Source organism: Lipotes vexillifer, unplaced genomic scaffold (assembly GCF_000442215.2).
Source record: "Lipotes vexillifer unplaced genomic scaffold, Lipotes_vexillifer_v1.1 scaffold582, whole genome shotgun sequence".
Taxonomy (NCBI): Eukaryota; Metazoa; Chordata; class Mammalia; order Artiodactyla; family Lipotidae; genus Lipotes; species Lipotes vexillifer.
In genome coordinates this window covers 696,729-717,776 of record NW_006799183.1, presented here as the reverse complement: position 1 = coordinate 717,776, position 21,048 = coordinate 696,729, and the positions used below count along the sequence as shown (strand labels likewise).

The 21,048-nt window shown below is 34.3% G+C and overlaps 1 protein-coding gene across 3 annotated transcripts in view; it reads left to right on the top strand.

The window, feature by feature from the left end:
* Positions 1-21,048, top strand: part of FSTL5 (follistatin like 5) — a 651,623-nt gene that overhangs the window by 570,143 nt on the left and 60,432 nt on the right. For all 3 annotated transcript variants that reach the window (XM_007471501.1, XM_007471503.1, XM_007471502.1), the window contains one exon: positions 15,490-15,639. In XM_007471501.1, coding sequence (XP_007471563.1) covers positions 15,490-15,639 — 150 coding nt within the window. The remainder of the gene's footprint in view (positions 1-15,489; positions 15,640-21,048) is intronic.

The window sequence follows — 21,048 nt, the reverse complement described above, 5'->3', positions numbered from 1 at the left end:
TTTTTTTGCGATATGTGGGCCTCTCACTGTCGTGGCCTTTCCCGTTGCCGGATGCGCAAGCTCAGCGCCCATGGCTCACGGGCCCAGCCGCTCCGCGGCATGTGGGATCCTCCCGGACCGGGGCACGAACCCGTATCCCCTGCATTGGCAGGCGGACTCTCAACCACTGCGCCACCAGGGAGGCCCTATCAGACTAGTTCTTGAACAACAACTGAGCGACATAGCCTAGTCATAGCCAAGCTGACATAGGAAACAACCCACCACATCTTACTACCTCTATTAGTCAAGACTTCGATTAGCATTTTTATTCCCAATGTACTTACACATGGCAGGTAGTCGAGTAACATTTGTGAAATTAATTTAAGGAAAACTCCATTGCTTAGAGCCTTAGGCTATTCATCCTTTTATGCATTGCCTGAGTTTAAAGATGTATACATCTAATTCCCTCCTCACCTCTCCTTACTTTACAATTCCCACAAAACAGTGTTCTTCTTGTGAAAAATGTTTCATAGAATAATTGATCACTGAATTGTTTCAGGGTAAACATAACCTCATGGGTCTATTAGTTCAAGATCACACAGTCAAAATATACTGTTCAAATGCCCAGTCTAAGATAGTTTGGAGTTCTATTATAGAAAAAAGAAAGCTAGTTCTTCTGGATTTTAGAAGATAAATCACTTGATTGTGAGTAGTGGAAATGAGTCTTTTCGAATCATTTTCTCCCCACAAAAAAGGATTAAACATAAAAATAATATTTTTCAAAGTCGCTGTTGATATTAAGAGAATTGCAATTCCCCATACAACTCATTGGCTAGTAAAGTTTAGATAAAAACTGAAATATTTAGAATACAGAATCTTTGATCAAATCTCTCAGAAGTTGCTGTTTGCTTGCTCTAAATAAAAATTCAATTTTGGTGCAATGTCAGATTACATCAGGTTTCAGCTTTTGGTAGTGAGTTGGTTGAAGATTCATAGAACATGCTTTCATTTATACTTTCATCTATCTTTTTTCCTTTTTTTATGATGCAGCCTAACTAGACAGGATTCTTGCAATATTTATCCTAGTTGTATACATGATTTCATCTTGTCAGCTACAGTTAAGTGTGTACTTCAAGCAAATAGGATTCTATCCCAGACTTATAACTTCAGAACTCAAACTGAAGTGGGTTTGGAAAAATGTTTCAATTATTAGGCTTTTGCAAGATTACCAACTGTTCCACTCTTCTGGTTTTCAAGTATTTTGTCAACCTTATCCACAACTCTTTTAATCTTTAATGCTTTTTTACTTCACTTCCTTCTCTGTTCGCTTATTAAGATCCAGCTGCTGTTCTCCATACATACCATCGTGTTATTTATTCTTTCGTGGGGACTAGAAGAGCTTGAAAGAAAAATCACACAAATCTTATCATGCGTGGGTCTTAAGTATATAGATGTGTGTGTGTGTGTGTATTTTGGTTGGGGGGCAATGTTGCGTGGCTTGTGGGATTTTAGTGCCCCAGCCAGGGATCAAGCTTGGGCCCGTGGCAGTGAGAGCACAGAGTCTTAACCACTGGAGCACCGCGGAAGTCCCACATGCACGGGTCTTATATTTTAGGATGCAAAGATTCTGTTACTGGTTTTAATGCAACTTAAATGATACTAACTCCAGAGGATCATAGTTTCTGCAGAAAGTCTGATGTGAATCACCTCTAAAATGTCTATTTTCTAGGCTTGGAATCTCCACATAAGAAAATTACCTAGACTTTATAAATGAATATGATTGGTACTCTATTAGAATGGAGGTTTTACATAGGAACAGGTTGTGTCCATAGTGTGCAGAATACTCAGGTATCAAGAACTTGAAACTGAGATTAGAAATGGGGAAACAGCTCTCTCTGCTGCGTCCACACTTCTCTCTCTGCTGGCGTTCCCCTCCTCTCAAGCAGTGCAGCCTTCAGGGCATTTATCAATTTCCTTGGTAATACTTCCAAACCCCCTTTTCAGCATCTCCTTCTGTGTCTAATCCAGTTACTACTTCTCCAAGCTCTGTCCAGAAGAATAATTGTTAAAACTCCAGCCGCTTTATATGATGCAGGCAATTCATTTCTCCATGAAGCCATCAAGCAACCTTTTGAATTCAGTACCACTGTATATTTCAGAAAGGTAATCGAAATTTTTCCCCACTTATTCTTTTCTCAGTGGGTCTCTATTCAAACATGGCTTAACTTACAAAGAGTTCTAGAATGATAAAAATTTAAGCTTTCATTACAATGATATCCTGCAAAGAGCTTCCTTTGCACTTACAATGATATCCTGCAAAGAGCTGCCTAGAGAGAGTAATGCAAACTACCTCTAACTATTCCTTAGAAGATTATGCTGTTGATTTTAAAAGAAATAAATTTATGAAATTGGTCTTTGAAGCCCTGGATTTAAAGGGGCCTTGTAATCTTTCATTAAAAATCACACTCTTATGAAATTCTCACATTGTGCTTCTGTTACGCTTGAAGTAGGCAAGGCTAACATGAGGGGGAGAGCCGCGGGGAACATGTAAATCATGCAACAGCATCTTAATGGAGTTGTATAGCATATTAATTGGATCAAGTAATCTTATCTAAGAAGGCATATTAGGTTTTTAAGAGATTATTAATAAGAGCCAGCCAAGTTATTCGGTAAATGTGACCAGAATTATGTATGTGTCTCAAACAGTCTCTTGCCATCACATTTTTTATGTGAAATATAAGGATTCACTACACACACCTAGGAGCACATTTTCTGTACTTGAGAAAGAAATGTACTTACAGTAATTTGGAATTTCAATAGAAACTTCTTAAGGGTAAAATTGAAGAGTTTAACATAAAAATTATTCATACAAATATCTTTAAACCTAACACCATTTTACTTGAGACTTTCAAAAATCACATAAATCTAGCTTTTGTGGCTCCTTAAACTACAGTTTCTGGTCTAAGATTGAGTTTTATCCACAAAAAAAGTACCTGTTGACTTCTTCAAGGTAATAGATTGGCATATGGTAAAAATAAAATAATACAGAAGCAGTAGTTTCTTACTCTGTACCTTACTATCCCCAGTGTGACTTCATGCAACCAATTACATTTAATCACTTTAAGCAATATGCTAAGGAATGGTATTTCTTGAATTATCAATATTAGGTATTTTCTAGTGATGTTCCTCTCTGAAGGATGATAATTTCCAAATTTTCTTCTCTCTAAATATGTTGAAAAGTTACTGTAACAAGATTAATTGTAGTTATCATATTGAGGATTAGATTGATGATTTTAATGATTTATTTAAACCTTAGTCCTTATTTTTCTTTTCCTTTTCTTTCTTAAAATTTCTATTTAACTGATCTCTTGCTTGATTTCTCATTGCTTATATTTTATATTTCAACAATAGTTGTCAAAATTGTAATTTCATACTGAAGGCTTGTCATTTCTTTAATATCTTTTTCGTATTTAGATAGGTCATTAATCTCAGTTTGAATAATGTGAGAGGCTGTGCAGGAAGGAAAACAATACAGTAAATTAATGGCTTTATTTTATTTTATTAAATGTTTGAATCACTAAATTTTTTTGAAAATATTGCTAAACGTTTACAATGACAGTTTTGCATTTCTCCATATACTTTATCATATAATGATGTTATATGTTTTCTAAATTTCTTAAATCTATATGTAAAATACAACTATATAATAAAAATCCCAAGGAAAACAAAACTTAAACCTCAAAATTATTGTTCATCCCATTACTATTTAAGCTGCTAAGTTTTTCCCATTAAAACTCTTTTTTTCTCATATTTAAAAATCCACATACTAGTATCATTTCGTTTAAAAAGTCACTCTTTAATATATAACTTTCAGCATAGTTATTTGTGAATATAATTTTGCAAAATATCATCTTATGTCTGATAGTTTACTTTTGAAATTATTTAGAAAGCTTAAAGATGCAAAAGAAAAATAGCATATCAGATTATATAATCTGCATACATAAAGGATTTGCATTGAACTAAATCACAGAGGCAGTTTTGGTGAATTCTTATTCAATATTGTCTTCACTTTATTACTCAAGAATATTCCTGAGCTGGATAGTGTGGCAGAACCCCTATCAGATTTGTCAGTGAAAAGAGACAAGAGAAAATGTAATTCTGCAGGCAATATAATAAATAAAGATACAGTTTTAAAGAAAAAGGACAAAGAAAATATAAATTTGGTCTGTCTTCTTACCTATAAAGAAGATAGGCACAGGAGTAAATTATTTTTATGTAACATTTATTTCTAAAGGTTTACAAGATATGATTTTAAAATGGGTGTATTTTATGGTTTTTATATTAATTGATAGAAACACAGCAAAATACCTATGTGTATAAATTATTTGGCCAGAATCCGCTCACTTCATACCTTTAAGAAAGAGAATATAAGGTCATTTTCAATAATAATAATTAACTAGTTAATGACGTAAAGCAAGCTAAAATAATTTTTAAAGAATGTTGACCTGAAAAAGTGTAGTGATTCTGTGTCAGCGTTCCTATGTGGAACAGATTAATGTGTGAATTACAATACAGTTTAAAAGTACACATGCGTATAATTATCCTCTCTGGAGCCTTATAATTTTTGAAGATAAATCTACCACATTTCAGAATGTTTTTCAGTCCATAATAATCTTGAAAAAACGACTAAGCCTGCCTTCCACATAAGGCGCCCTCTGCCGGACAGTATGGGGAGATGAAGAACTGCATCAAAATGACACTGCCATCTGCATTGTGAGATTATGTTGCATAGAAAAAAGTTCAATTCCTAAGTGATGTTACACTCTATTGAACAAATACAGAGAATGCAACAATCATAAAATTCCCTCAATTCATGCTTGTACGTCAACATTTTTAAAACAGTTACAAGACAGAATAAGCCATTCAGAGCAAGAGATTACATAATGCATTCTTAGAAAGGCAATTAATAAAACCTCTCTTGGTCCTCAACTAATGTCCCCAAAAAGAGAAATCTGTAAAAGGTGTATTAACAAAACTCATGCATTTAAAGAAAGAAAGGGGGAACTTACAGTTTCTGATATTCCATGTCATTCAAATTGTTTGACCCTTTTCCTTAAAAGTTTATCTTCGTTTCCTTTGTGTCCTACAGATATATACCAATAAGAAATCATTTCATTTACTCTATTTTAATATAAGAATTTCAAAGAATCAAGGAATAGAATCTACATGAAAGTCCTTTAAAGGTTTAATGACAGTTTGTTAATGTGGTTTATGGTCCCCCCAAACTAAACTTCAAGTTTTTACTTCAGTCCTATCTTGTAGAAGTAATTTCTTTGCCTGCCTGATAATCTGTCTCATAGGTATTATTTATTTCAAAATCTGCATTTTATTTAGTAATATGATCAGAACATAGAGAAGTGAAATCTATCAAAACAAAATTGCTTGCTTTTAAAATACATTTTATTTATTTTTTTATTTTTTTTTTTGCAGTATTTATTTTATTTTATTATTTTTTTAACATCTTTATTGGAGTAGAATTGCTTTACAATGGTGTGTTAGTTTCTGCTTTATAACTCAGTGAATCAGCTCTACATATACATATATCCCCATATCGCCTCCCTCTTGCGTCTCCCTCCCACCCCTCTAGGTGGCCGCAAAACACCAAGCTCATCTCCTTGTGCTATGTGGCTGCTTCCCACTAGCTATCTATTGTACATTTGGTAGTGTTTATAAGTCCATGCCCCTCTCTCACTTCACCCCAGCTTACCCTTCCCCACTCCCTGGGTCCTCAAGTCCATTCTCTAGTAGGTCTGTGTCTTTATTCCTGTCCTGCCCCTAGGTTCTTCATAACCATTTTCTTTTTTAGATTCCATATATATGTGTTAGCATACGGAATTTGTTTTTCTCTTTCTGACTTACTTCCCTCTGTATGACTGACTCTAGGTCCATCCACCTCACTACAAATAACTCAGTTTCGTTTCTTTTTATGGCTGAATAATATTCCATTGTATATATGTGCCACATCTTCTTTATCCATTCATCTGTTGATGGACACTTAGGTTGCGTCCATGTCCTGGCTATTGTAAATAGGGCTGCAATGAACACTGTGGTACATGACTCATTTTAAATGAATCTATTTGGATTAGTTTACCTTGATGCTCCAAATGAAGAAGTGTCAAGGTAAATTAATCCAAACAGTCTTCTTAAAGTAGTCCTCTTAATTTTGACTATTAATCAATAGCTGGAAAGGACCATTTAAGCAAATATTCTCTATTGTTACTTAAGGAAACTAGAGTACAGAACATATTTGAAAGAAGTAACCTCTATCTTTCCATGATATCCATCAGTGTTCATAGTGATGTCATAATTTTGATGAGCTTTTCAACATTTTAAGGAGAGGTTTACATACTAAAGTCCATTCTTTTTTTTTTTTTTTTTTTTTCTTCTTGTGTGGTCATTTAACTTCATGTGTTATCTGGTAAGAAAAGAATTTTTTAATAATAAATTTTCACCCTATCTAACCAACTTACTAATTGTGCTTTGTTAAATAAAGTTAGGAAAGAGCACCATTGCTCCTGTACAAATCAAATCTTCAACACGTTGGGAAATGAAATTAAACACAACTGATTCTTTAATTCCAACTATCTAAACTGCCATTAATTGAGTTGATCCTTCCTGAACCTTGTGGGTCCATATAATTTACATTTCCTGATATTCCCCATATTTGTCTAATTTCTTTAGTGCTTAATGTTAGCTTTCAATTCAAAGGACATTTTGCCAAACTCTATTTACTTGTTCTTGGACCTCATGTGAAACCTATGGTCTTGATATTTAACTTGTCTCACCATTATTCAAGTTTATGCCTTTTCCAAAAGTCATTAAGTCCCTGCCCCTGGATTCTTAGTGCCCACTGACAACTGGACCAACCCCCGGCCAGGATTCTGGCTCATTTACAAGAACCAGGAGAATCGACACACAAATCATTCAGTCCTGCACTGACGAAAGATCTAGAGTTCTTTCCTCTCTCATGTTTTGCAGACATTTGAAATTTAACACTCCACAAATTTACTTACTTTTAAATTGGTTATTCACCTCACACCTCTCAAGATGGCCATCGTTAAAATGTCTACAAATAACAAATGCCGGTGAGAATATGGAGAAAAGGGAACCTTCCTACACTGTTGGTGGGAATGTAAATTGCTGCAGCCACTGTGGAAATCGGTATAGAAGCTCCTCAAAAAATTAAAAATGGAACTACCGTATGATCCAGCAATTCCACTTCTGGATATTTATCCAAAGAACATGAAAATACTAATTGGAAAATGCTATGCTCATTGTAGCATTATTTACAATAGTTAAGATATGGAAGCAACCCAATTGCCCATCAACAGATGAATGGATAAAGAAGATGTGGCATATTTATATATATTTTTTATGATGGAATATTAGTCATAAAAAGAATGAAATTCTGCCATTTGTAACAATATGGGTGGGCTTAATATAATATTTCTATAAACTGGTAATATATTTTCTGTTTAAGCAGAGTAGAAGTAATTCAGATAGCTTTGCTTTTTGTTTTCGTTTTTTTCTTTTATTGAAACCATGGACAAGTTCTAATTTAATCCTCTCAATTTCTAGATAAGGAAATGAGAAAAGACAAATAATTAGCTCAATATCATAGAACTGCCAAGTGATAAAGGGAAAAATAAGTTCTCCTGACCACATATGCAACCATCATTCTGTATTTAAAGTGACTCTTTGAAATTCTTAAATATATACAGTGAACTTCCCTCCAAAACATTTTGGGAAATTGAAAAAAAAAATACTTGATGAAAAATGTGTAGACTATTATAGTTTTCATGAAATATATCCCATAGTGAATTTTCTATAGGAAAATAACAGGTAACATTTATTGATCATTTGACCTTTTCAAACATGATTTCATTTAACAAGCATAATAATCCTATGTGATTGGTGATATTATACCAGTAACATAAACAAAGCTTAAAAGGAGTATTTACATGGCTAATATGAGTGTAAAACTGGATTACATCTAATTCTGGTTGACCTCAAAGCCTGTGTTTTTAATCTTTCTAATACTTTGCTGCTAAAGAGAAATCAGTCCTCTGTTTATGATTGTATAGTGTTATCTGCTCCATTTTTGTTATAACACTGGAGGACATAAATTCATTCTCCTTATGTTAAAAGAAAGGAAGAAAATTTCTTCACTGTGGTCTTTGTACCATTGATATCCTAGAATCAAAATCATACTATCTGACAGTTTTCTTATATAGGCCAAATTAAGGCAAATCAGCCCCTAAATTGCCATGAATACCTATGCTTTGACTAATATGAACTAGATTGTTTATGACATTTTCATAAATGAAATGGGAACTAGAATTAGATAAATTGAATATATCTAACTGTAGAAATGAGCAGTTGTATCACTTGGGTTATAAGCAGTGATCTCGACTAAAAATTGACGAAAGTAATTTAACCTCATTGCCTTTAAAAACAAAGTGGTCCAGTAAGGGAGATAACCATGGATATTAAATTGTTTAACATGCTGTTGTAAGATCTAGGGTTTTTTTATATTGCAAAGCAAGATTAAAAGAATACATTATATCTAGTATATTCACAAATAGCTCAACCTTATATATATATATATATATATATATATATATATATATTTCTTCATGATTATGAAAAAAAATCCTGGAAATCGTAATCTAAACATTCCAGTTCAGTACAAAGAACCCTCGTTTCATTTCTTTGATTCATGATAAACTGAACATTGCATTTATTAAAGTGAACACTATTTTGCCAAGTGTTTCATTCACTTTTCTGTTTATCTCAGTAGACTCAGACTGCAACAGTTTTGGATATATATGTATTTTAAAGCTATTTAAAAGAGAAAGAGAGAGCTAGAAAAGAAAAGAAAGCTCAAAATCAGAGCTTCTTAAAACATTTGTGGAAAAGAACGCTCCAGGCACACCTGACACACCCAAGCTTGTCTAAACCCTGTTAAAGGAGATGGGTCCGCTGATCATGCTTACGGATATTACGTCAATGGCAAATTGTTAGAAAAGATTCTAAATGGTTATTTTCCATTTATATACTATTCTCAGCTTGGTAAGGAACGATATGCCAACAGGCAGCTATCCACAGACTATATTTTGAAGATGTTCTAGAATTCGGTTTCTCAATGATTCTGGATGACATGGAATAGTGTTTAACAACATGTTTGAGAAATATACACTTTTTGATCCCCTCTCCTTTTTTTTTCTATGATAAGTGACATTTAAACTTGTACCTTCCCCAGTATGTCTGTAAAATGTAGAAATACAGGAATAGCAAAGGCTAACATTTTAGGCAGGGATGATAGTACCTGATTAAAGGCCAAATTATGTGGCACCAAATATAAATGCTACAAAAATTCAGACGAGAAGAAAATTAGTAAGACCCACAGTAATTAGGATGAGCCATATAGGTGTTGGAAATACGGCTACCGAATGTAGATTAAAAAGAATTTGATTAATAAAATGCGTGATGCGTTCTTTAGTTGCTGTGGAAAATCATTGGTTTTTTAATAAGATTTTGATGAGAACACTCTAGCTGGAGAACAGGCCATTTGTTGGAGAACAACAAAGAATACAGTTATACATTTTGAGTAAGGTTTATTTATTATTTTCTCCTTTTTGCAAAGGTTCTCTTTCCTCCCAATTCTCAATTACTTCCAAGAAAGCGGACTCCCCTGCCAGTCTTAGGAACCTGATAGGTAGAAAAGCAGTAAAGTTAAACAATCAGAGCTACTGAAACCAATTTATTTTCAGTAGTTAATGACCTGATCCCAATCAGTGAGAGAACCAGGTCGACAGTACATCTAGGAGTTTTCAAATTTAATGATGTGTTTACATATTTATCAAACATCAAACCCTCTCTCTCTCCACCTTTAATGCAACATTCATTTTACAATAGTTCACTCTGTGTCTAGGAGCATCTGTATACTATCCTTGGGTGAACCCACAATGTGGTACCCAAATTGGGTGTGTACAGCTTAGGTCACCTAATTTGTTGTATACTTATTTCTGCACTTAGTGCTGCAGTGAACCTAGGGGTGTGTATATCTTTTCAAATTAACATAATTTTTGTTTCCTTCAGAAAAATACCCAGAAGTGGAATTCCTAGATTGTATGGTAGTTCTATTTTTAATTTTCTGAGGAAGCTTCATAAGGTTTTCCATAGTGGCTGCATCAACTTACAGTTCCACCAGCGGCACGTGAGGGTTCTCTTTTTTCCCACATACTAGCCAATAGTTGTTTTTGCTGTCTTTTTGAAGATAGCCATTCTGGCAGGTGTGATTTGATGGCTCATTGTAGTTTTAATTTGCACTTCCCAGATGATTAGTGATGTTGAGCATCTTTGCATGTGTCTGTTGGCCATCTGTATGTTTTCAAAATGCCTATTCAGGTCCTTTGCCCATTTTTTAATTGAGTTGTTTGCTTTTTTGATATTGAGATAGACAATATTTAAATGAATGGGTGTAGATGTGTTCCAATAAACCTTTATTTATGGAAATCTGAATACCAGATAATGTTTACACATCACAACATAGTACTCTTCTTTCGATTTTTTTTCAACTGTTAAAAAATATGAAAAAGTGTTCTTAGTTCCTAGGCCATTTACCAAAATAGGCAGTGCGCTGAATTTGGCCTGGGGTCATGGTTTGCTGCTCCTCGCCTTACAAGAATGAAAAAACATTCCAGGAAGAATCAAGAGTCTGAAACAGCTAAATATGGCAGAAATTATAAGCAACTTGAGAGCAGGCATTCACACAAATTCATGTTTTTATTTCCAAACAGAGCTTTGCATGATATCTTTCACATAGTAAGAGTTCAAGAAATGCTCCCCAGCAATAACCAAAGAGCAGTGATCGCAAATTCTGAAGCTCTTTGTGACTCTTCAAGAACTCTCTTTTGGAAGAGACAGGATCTGGAAAGCAAGTTTGAAGTATGAGCAATTTAGAATGAAAGGTCAAGAAACGGAATTAAGGTTCTTGACAGCTTGTTCAAAGTCTAAAGGGAATTAGATGGATTATTGAAAGGGAAAGCAGGTGAATCCAAATAATGTTTACTTAAATTACAAGGGCATGTGCATGTTCCAACACACCTGGAGACATAACTAAAGTTATAATTTAAATGTAGGCAGATTCTGTCTTCAGGCAAAAGATAGTGGACAAACCATGATCAGAGAGAAGGATGCAAGGAAGGAATAAGGACAGAAACTTGTTGTTTGCAAGGTAAACAGATGTGCTTGTGACAAATTCATTCATCCTCGCCATGAAAGACACAGAGGTAGACTATGAAGAAAGGGAGGAAAGAAAGATGGGAAATTGGAGATTTAAGGGAAAAGTGTTTTTAATAGGTCATCAACACAATATATTAAAATGACCAAGTCCTATAGAAGATGAGTATATATTTCCATCTACTCAAGCTATAACTTCTGTTTAGCAAATCAGGAAGCATCAACACTATTTTAATTGCTAAATCAAAATTTCCATCATCACTAGTGATACATCTTATATCCCTTTAAAATTTTGGAAGAAGATAATACATAAATAGGAACTGCATGATGAAATATGGAAGTAACCCAAAGGGAAATAGATAAATTCTAATTATGAGCTAGAATTGTCTTTTTATTATTGACTCATCTTCATTAGCTCTAAAATCTTATTAATCCTTTAACTCTCAAAGGCAGTATACATTTCTATAAAAATGATTGAGTTGATACTCTGATATAATTTCTGACAATTTTCCTCATCAGTACGTATTATCTTAATCTTCTTTTGCATCTCTTGTATATTTTAGTTTCCTTTTATCCCACTGACTGCCTAATGCATGTGAAAAATATTCCCCTACTATTCCTATCCACAGAAATAAATACTAATCTATGTAATCTGAAAAAAGAGGAGTGCTATTGCAAAATGGGACCTAATAGACCATAATCAGCAATAATGGCCTGAAGCCAAGCAAAGAAAATTCAGGGTGACTGTCAGGAAACTTTTAATGGCTTTGTAAAAATGATTGTGAGTCTGGTCAGGGGCATCTTATAGGGACAGCATACAAATAGGAAATAATTCCCAGCAGAGCAGTTTATTTTACTGTTGACTAGTTTTGTAGCAAACAAAGGGGTGGAAATTTCTCCTGGTTCAGATGTTTTTTGACTGACAGTTTAGTGTCAGGTTACTCACGCTTTCTGTTATTTTGACAGGTTTTGCTGGGAGCTTTTACAAAATGGCAAAGAATTTGTAAACAATTTTCCTATATTCAGATCCTTTCGTCAACCTTAGGTCCCACTTTTTCCCACCTTTTCATGCCTCTCAAGTACTTATGTTAGGTAGTGCTTGAGTCTCATGAAATCGGTTCTTGTCAGATGTTCAAGATATTGGGTTGGCCGAAAAGTGCCTTTGGTTTTTAAGTGAAAATAAAAGACAACATTTTTCATTTTCACCAAGAACTTTATTGAACAGCATATTCACCCTTTTGTTCCACTACCTTCTGCCATTTTTCAGGCAACTTCATAATTCCATCTTCCCCAAAATTTTTATCTTTTTGAGCAGAGAACTGTTGTAGGTGCCTTCTACAGTCTTCCAGGGAATTGAAATCTTTTCCATTAAGAGAATTTTGTAAAAATGAAATCAATGGAAATCCAAAGGTGCAATGCCTGGTTAACACGGCAGATGAAACAGAACTTCCCAGCCAACCTGTAACAGTTTTTGCCTGGTCATCAAAGAAACATCAGGTCTTGTGTTAACCTGATGGAAGATTATGTGTTTTCTGCTGACTAATTCTGGATGCTTTTCATCGAGTGCTGCTTTCAGTTGGTCTAATTGGGAGCAGTACTTGTTGCAATTAATGGTTTGGTTTTTCAGAAGGAGCTCATAATAGAGGACTTCCTTCCAATACCACCATATACACAACATCACCTTCTTTGGATGAAGAGCAGCCTTTGGTGTGGTTGGTGGTGGTTCATTTCACTTGCCCCAAGATCTCTTCTGTTCCACATTATTGTACAGTATCCACTTTTCATTGCCAGTCAAAATTGTTTTAAAAACAGAACGTTTTCATTACGTTTCAGCAGAGAATCACATGAGGAAATACAATCAAGAAGGTTTTTTTTTGCTTAACTTACGTGGAAACCAAATATCAAAGCGATTCACATAACCAAGTTGGTGCAAATGATTTTTAACACTTGATTTGGATATCTTGAGTATGTCGGCTATCTCCCAAGTGGTATAACGTTGATTGTTCTCAGTTGTCTCAATTTGATCGCTGTCAACTTCAACTGGTCTACCTACCTGTGGAGCGTCGTCCAGCAAGAAATCTCCAGCATGAAACTTCACAAACCACTTTTGACACGTTCGATCAGTCACAGCACCTTCTCCACACACTGCACAAATCTTTTTTTTTTGCATTTTGGTTGCATTTTTACCTTTCTTGAAATAATAAAGCATGATATACCAAGAATGTTGCTTTTTTCTTCCATCTTCAATATTAAAATGGCTCCACACAAGTTCGCCACATCTTGAGGAAAAAACTGAACGAACCTTTTGACCAACCCAATACTTCTGAAGAAAAATGGTGTAGAAAATAATGTTTCAGTGAATTGATGAATGAAGGTACAATCCTGTACGGTGTTCTGGGCATGTGCTGAGGACACATTTCTGCCATCAGGTTTGTGTTGCCTGCTGATAAGCGCCATGGACACCACTGGTGGTCATCTTAGTATTATTGTGGTGCATTCTATGAAATGCAGTTCATTCAAATGCCCCAGAACTACCAGAAATATACACGTGATGTTTAGTTTTGAGTTTTTTTGCTTATGTCCTGGAAGCCTGTCACACTTGTACTGTTCAGAGAACACTACAATTCCCTGGTGTTATATGTCCCTGATATTTTAGTGAACCTGGGAACTTCTGGACTGGATCTTAAAAATGAGTGGATTCTCCAGGTCCTCTGGAATTAGATTTGAAGTTTGGGGAAAAAAAAAACCCCAGCAAACTACGTACTAAGCTTCTCATTCCAAAGTGTTCTGGGTTTTGCATTATTTTCCAAGTTTTATACAAGCAAGAAAAAACACCTACTGTGGTTGTACTGCCTCAGAAGAGTTATTGTGGTAGTCATTTTAGTTACTAAAAGACAAATGTGGTTTATGTGCTGTCAGTATTATCTTTTCATTGAAAGAAATACTTAGGTGGTGTTGACCATGAAAATTTTGTTGATTTTGTTTTATGATTATTAGATATATATGGTGGATGGTATATCTGCTGAAAAATAAATGTTTTGGTTTGAATTAGAGATTAAAGAGAGTATGCTAATTGAGCTCATGAGTTACTAACTGGAGTATACAAATCAATGAATTAGACATGGTAATCAGTGCTCAGGCATAAACCATAAAACAAGTGACATTTGGAATCAGTGTTTATCATTATCATTATATAAGTAAGTGTTTATCATTATACATATATTTCATGTATAGTTCAAGAAATCTCTCTTTTCAGTGGTTTTTCTAACTACAAATAAATTGTGAGAATCACAAAACCAACAGACCAGTGAATAAAAGAAAAACCTGAAACAAAAATAACAAGCTAAATGACATTTCTTCTAATCGCCATGCGTCTGCCCATACAAATCAGAAAGCCTTACGTATCCCTTCAACATTCACTTACTGAATGTTGGAAGGAAGAAATAGAAGATAATTTTTGCCTCCTTTATAACCATATAGCACAAACTACACAATATTAACCAGAAGGTAGTTCTAGGGTAAAGGAGCAGAATAAAAAGGGCTTAGGCAGCTTAAAGGACTTTATAAAATTTGACCTTGATACCAAGTTGAAAATAAAATAACCATTTCGAGTAACTGCCTTATTATCATTTTTCTAAGTTTCTGGTTCTCCACAAAGTAGAAGACTCCTTCAGTCTTGTGTAGTGGATTTGAGCTTTTAAAAAGCCCATGAATATGCTATGAGGGCAGCTCTTGAGGTTTTGAGAAGCTCTGAATATACTTTAGTGTGGCATATAATGTCTGGTAAAGAAGTTTGAGACTGGGGGGGATTTGGGAGGAAACATTCGACTTATTATGTACTTCTGCAGTTACTGAGCTAAGAATATGTAGTGACAAATGAAAAGACTATATGTTACTATAAACAAGCATTCAAAGGCTTAATAAAATATATTTTAAGGGTTATTTCACATTGATTCCTATACAAATTTAATGAATTTAAATATGCACTATATACTGTTCTATTTGATTTAACTCTTTATATATTTATATATTTGACATAAATCTAAATATATAAATATGTAACATGAATATATATTGAGCATATATATATATAAAACTTTTGATGCTAAAAATAGTAGAGCATGAAACATTAATGTTACTCATAATATGGCTATATCCATGTTATCATTTAAGATATTCATTTGATTTTTATTTTCTGAATTACAGGGTGAAGTCTGTCCCAGAGCTGAAGGTGATGAAGTCCAGAGGTGTGTGTGGGCCACAGCTGTCAATGTCAAGGACAAGTTCATTTATGTGGCACAGCCAACTTTGGACAGAGTCCTTCTTGTTGATGTGCAGTCTCAAAAAGTTATTCAGGTATGAATGACTCCTCCTTTTGAAAGTGGTTTTGAAGACTAATTTAATGTAATAGACTTAACCAGGTAACTCGTGCATTGCCATTTGATTGCCATTGATAACTTGTTTCATTACTTGGATAACTAGAAAGTATACACATTTTCTACAAACTGTCCCCTCATTCCGCTCCTTGAGCCTAAAAATTAAAGAAGTAATTGAAATAGCTTTTGTTTTCAACAATTAGATTCCATGAATACCTCATAATCCCCACATGACCAGTTACACAAAAAGCATCCTCACAATTGCTTATTCTGCCTAGAGCAAAACGAGTCCCAGTCCAAGGCCAATTAAGGTATTCCTAGTTACCATCACACTAACAGTAGTATATCTTTCTCATGTGATTCTTAACAAAGGCTGAGACAATAGTACATTTACTGGATAATAGTAGCTTAGTAGGTTTTGCTATAGTAGTAAAACAAGTAATATGTGCATAGGTCAATGACAGAGAAAAACACATATAACACGCCTTGCCATGTCATTTTTCCATGTTGCCATGGTCATGGTTATGAAAAACTATTCTGGTTTGAGCCATCACCTATTTTATGCCCTGCTCTTTCTAAGACTGTCCATCTTGGACAGTCTACTAGAGCTCAGTCTTACAATAATCAAGGGGCAGTGCAGGATTTATGCCCGGGCAGTCTGGCTCCAGTATCTCAGCCTTTGACTGTTAGGATCTATGGCTTCTCAGCTCAAAGGAAACAAACTTAAAATAGTTTTGTGAGGTATGTATAATCTGTCAAATGGGAATAATAACTGTACATATCTCATAAAGTTATATTAAGGATTATACCAATTTATGCATACAAAGCATTTGTAGCAGAGTCTGGACTATAGAAGTGCTATTTACTATCAAAATTCTGACAGACACAGGAACCTAAACATTTCTTATATTTACAGAGATTTTTTTTTTCTTTTGCATCAATATTGGTTTGAATTTGAAGTAGCTGTGAGTCCCTCTAATGTTGATTCCTGACTAGAACCAAAAGAAGTGTTAAGAAGTTCAAAATCAGGGCCTCTCATTCTAAGAGTTCTTAACAGCTTCACATGAATTCATCCACCCATCATCTATCCATTCTGTATACATTCATTAATTGCCTTTTATGAGATGTGTTTGGTATTACAAATAAAAGAATCAAAAGTGTTTCTATTAGAAAGCTCTGATATCTCCAGGGTTACAAATTTATAATGGATAATTAGTCCAGTGGTTCAGTTTCTAATATGAGAATGAACAGAAGAGTCATGAGTAGAAGGATGAATAACTGTCTACTAGAAAATTCTAAGGCCTCCAGGGTTACACAGTTCCCTGTGCACCCAATCTAATAGTCCAGTATCTTCTGTGAGAACATATTTTTTTCTGTCTGTTTTGCTTCCTATGTGTCTGTGTTTGAGACTGCTTGATTTTTGACCAGGTTGATTTTACTTTGATTGCAGCTGCAACATAGGCCAGCAAATTATAGGCATTCAGTCAGGGATTATCAAGACTCTTTAGTTAGCATGTGTTAGCTACTAGATGTTCTTTTAGGAATGAATAATCAGGCTGGTTTTTAAATTCAGTGTTCAAACTAGAAACCTACACTGACTGAGAATGTACTACCTACTAGATATTCAAAAGTGAGAAAAGTTAACATCATTTATTATTCATCTAACTTCCATCTTCAGACAATGAAGTAAAGTTTAAAATTAATAGGAAATATCAATAATGAAACATTCATGCAATGGTAAAAGAATCACATCAATTATATTATTTTTCAAACTGTCTATGATGCCTATAAAAAAGCAGAATGTAAAAGATATTATACAAGGTTAAAATATTAAAATAATATTATAATATAATTATGATTGTGGATATTTTCAGATAAGAATCTAACACATTTTTAGAAGTTAGAAAGTTGGGCCTCAGTCCAAATGGGTTTTCCATGTGATCTTATGAAAATAATAATTATGCTTTATTACTCCTTCTAGTAATTACCTATCCAAAGGTAATCATTATGTGGCTTTCTGTCACCATAAGTCAGTATTACCTAATTTTGAATATTACAGAGATGGAAATATACAGTATTCACTGTCTTTGTCTGGCTACATGATAATTGTGAGGTCATTTTGTTTGCATGGAGCTAGTGTTATTTCTTTTTTTATTTTCGTTGCAGAAAAATCAATTCCAGTTGATTCTCATTGTTTGCTGATTCTGTATTTAAAACTCACTCTCTTGAATTTATTTAGAACCACAAAAACAATACACATGGTGTTTGGCAGACGCTCAGGGACTTGTGCAGAGTGAGGAGAAATGTGTGACCTGAAGTACATATTCCCAGCTCAGGTTGGAAAAGGAGACACCCTGACTTTTTTGGTTCGGCTTTCATACTGTGAACAAGTGTTTTTTTCACGGTCTATTTACTATTGTGTTTTCAAGGACAATTTTGTTGTGTTGAAACGCTTGTGAAGGAAGGTCGTGGTGTGCCTAACGGTGGGCTTCATTCAGTCATGAGTCCTAATGCTGTATGGCCCTGAGTTCAATGTTACTGGTTTATTTTTAAATATAAATTTATTTATTTATTTGTTTATTTCGTTTTGGCTGCTTTGGGTCTTTGTTGCTGTGCACGTGCTTTCTCTAGTTGTGGCAAGCGGGGACTACTCTTTGTTGCGGTGTACGGGCTTCTCATTGTGGTGGCTTCTCGTTGCAGAGCATGGGCTCTAGGAGTGTGGTCTTCAGTAGTTGTGGTGCGTGGGCTCAATAGTTGTGGCTCGCGGGCTCTAGAGCGCAGGCTCAGTTAGTTGTGGTGCATGGGCTTAGTTGCTCTGCAGCATGTGGGATCTTCCTGGACCAGCCCTCGAACCCGTTTCCCCTGAATTGGCAGGCGGATTCTTAACCACTGTGCCACCAGGGAAGTCCTCAATGTTACTGTTAATTAATGAACAATATGTATTAAATAACGTTTCTCTGTGCAGAAACACTCATGAAATTAGGTTATGTATTGATCAGATGATGAAAATCTTGTGACCAGAGACTGATAGGACCCGAACTATGCATTTCCTATAGAAGCAGTGGTTCAGTGTTCAGAAATTCAGTGTTTGTGGTGACTTTATAGAACAAATGCCATTAATAATGAGAAGCAAATGTACTTTAAAATATGACTTTATTTATACATTAACAGTAGAAAGGATAAATTCTGGAGGGAAATAATAGAAAAGGGAAATGTTGATAATTCAGTCAAAGTGAATGAGAATTTTCTGTAATATAATAAAGAGTAATACATAGTATATGTATATAATAATAGATATATGTGTATATGTGTATATGTAATATTATATATACTATATATATTTGTATATATCATTATATACATATACTATGTATTACTCTTTATCATACAACTTATAAAATATAATACAGGAAGCTCTCAGATTTAGAAAGGACAATGAAACAAATGGAAAAAAAATCGATACCTGAATATATTAACATGACACAGCCACACATAAAGCCAAAAGGAAGATCTAAAAATAGGAGATAAAGTACTATGAGAACAGCAGCTATTTTCTCAGTAGCGATAATGGACACCAAAAGAAAGTGAAATAATATAATTAAAAAACTAAGTGGAAGCAAAATATACTCTGATATGATATGGTCAGTGGAAAAAAGTGTATAATTTATTTACTATATCAGATACAAAAAAATAGACTTTATCAACAAAATAAATTTAAACAAAACTGAAACTGAAAACTATATGCTTCAGGAATAAGGAAAATTAAGCAGTTCAACTTGATGTATAGAGAGCGAGTAAACTGGTAAACATAGGACCTATTAAAATATTAACTGTCAATAATAATGATATTCCCTGAATTTAAGTTTGAAATTTTTAAAAGAGTGAAAACACAGGACTAAAATAGCAAAAAAAAAAAGTTTAAATATTGTACAACAATATGTAAGCAGGGAAAGGCTGATATTATTTGAAATATATATGGTTAAGGTTTCTTGTATTATTTAAGAATGGGAGTAATTATGGATTACCTATGTACATTAAGTATGTTTATTAATATTTCAAGAAAGTATGTCTTAAATATTGTATTTGTCTATGAAAAAATATAATTAAATAACAACTTACTCCTAAATACAATAGGAAAAGAAGAATTAAGAAAGAGAAAACAGTAAGAATGGAAAAATCAGGACAAAAATCTTTAAACAAAATTATAGAATAAAACAAAATATGTTTATAATTACAGTAACCCAGAATGGAGTAAAATAATAGCTGATAATAAAAAGTAATAGACCGAATAATGAAAATCTAGCCATATGCAGATTATGAGATATACCCCCAAAATAAGAAAAAGTAAAATGTGAAATTTAAGGACAGTTCCAGATAATTTGGTCATATACTAACAAAACAAAAAAGCTGATGTAAGTGAGAAATATTTGATACTTCTGTTCTTGATAAATCAACAGACAAAATTAATACTTTATGCAAATTGAACATTATTACTATGCTTGAACTAACAGATACATGTATTAATTTTTGCATCCAGCAGTAATTAAATATACATTATTACTAAATGTTTCACTTTCTAAACCTTTGCAATATCATTTCATATCACCATTCAGCCTGCTTTAATTAAATACAACACACTGCGTAGCTTATAAACAACAGAAATTTGTTTCTCAAGGTGGCAGCATGATCATGACCTGGTGAGGTCCCTCTTTCTGGTTCATAGCCATTGCCATCTCACTGTGTCTTCACATGGGGGAAGGGGCAAGCGATCTCTGTGGGGTCTTTTTTATAAAAGCACTAATCCCACTCATGAGGGCTCCATTATCATGACCTAATCACCTCCCAAATGCCCATCATCTGATACCATCATCTTTGAGGGTTAGGATTACAGCAAGTGAATTCTGCCGGGACACAAACCTTCAGAATATAGCATTCACTAAAGGAAACATTTTTGAAAACGAACACATGCTGGGTTATAAATTTAGCCTCAAGAAATATTAATGAAATCATTTTATACTGATTCTCTGACACAGTGCTAAGCTATCAAAAACTGCAAAGTAAATTTAAAATGTCAATATCAATAACAAGTAATATTGATAATCATGATTAAACATGTTGAATCCAAGTAAGACTGTCTTTGAAGGAATTTTGTTACTGTAATGAAAAAATAAATAAATAATAGATTGAAAATAAAACATTTGGGCTTCCCTGGTGGTGCAGTGGTTGAAAGTCAAGTCTGCCTGCTGATGCAGGGGACACAGGCTCGTGCCCCGGTCCGGGAAGATCCCACATGCCGCGGAGTGTCTGGGCCCGTGAGCCATGGCCACTGAGCCTGCGTGTCCGGAGCCTGTGCTCCACAACGGGAGAGGCCACAACAGTGAGAGGCCCG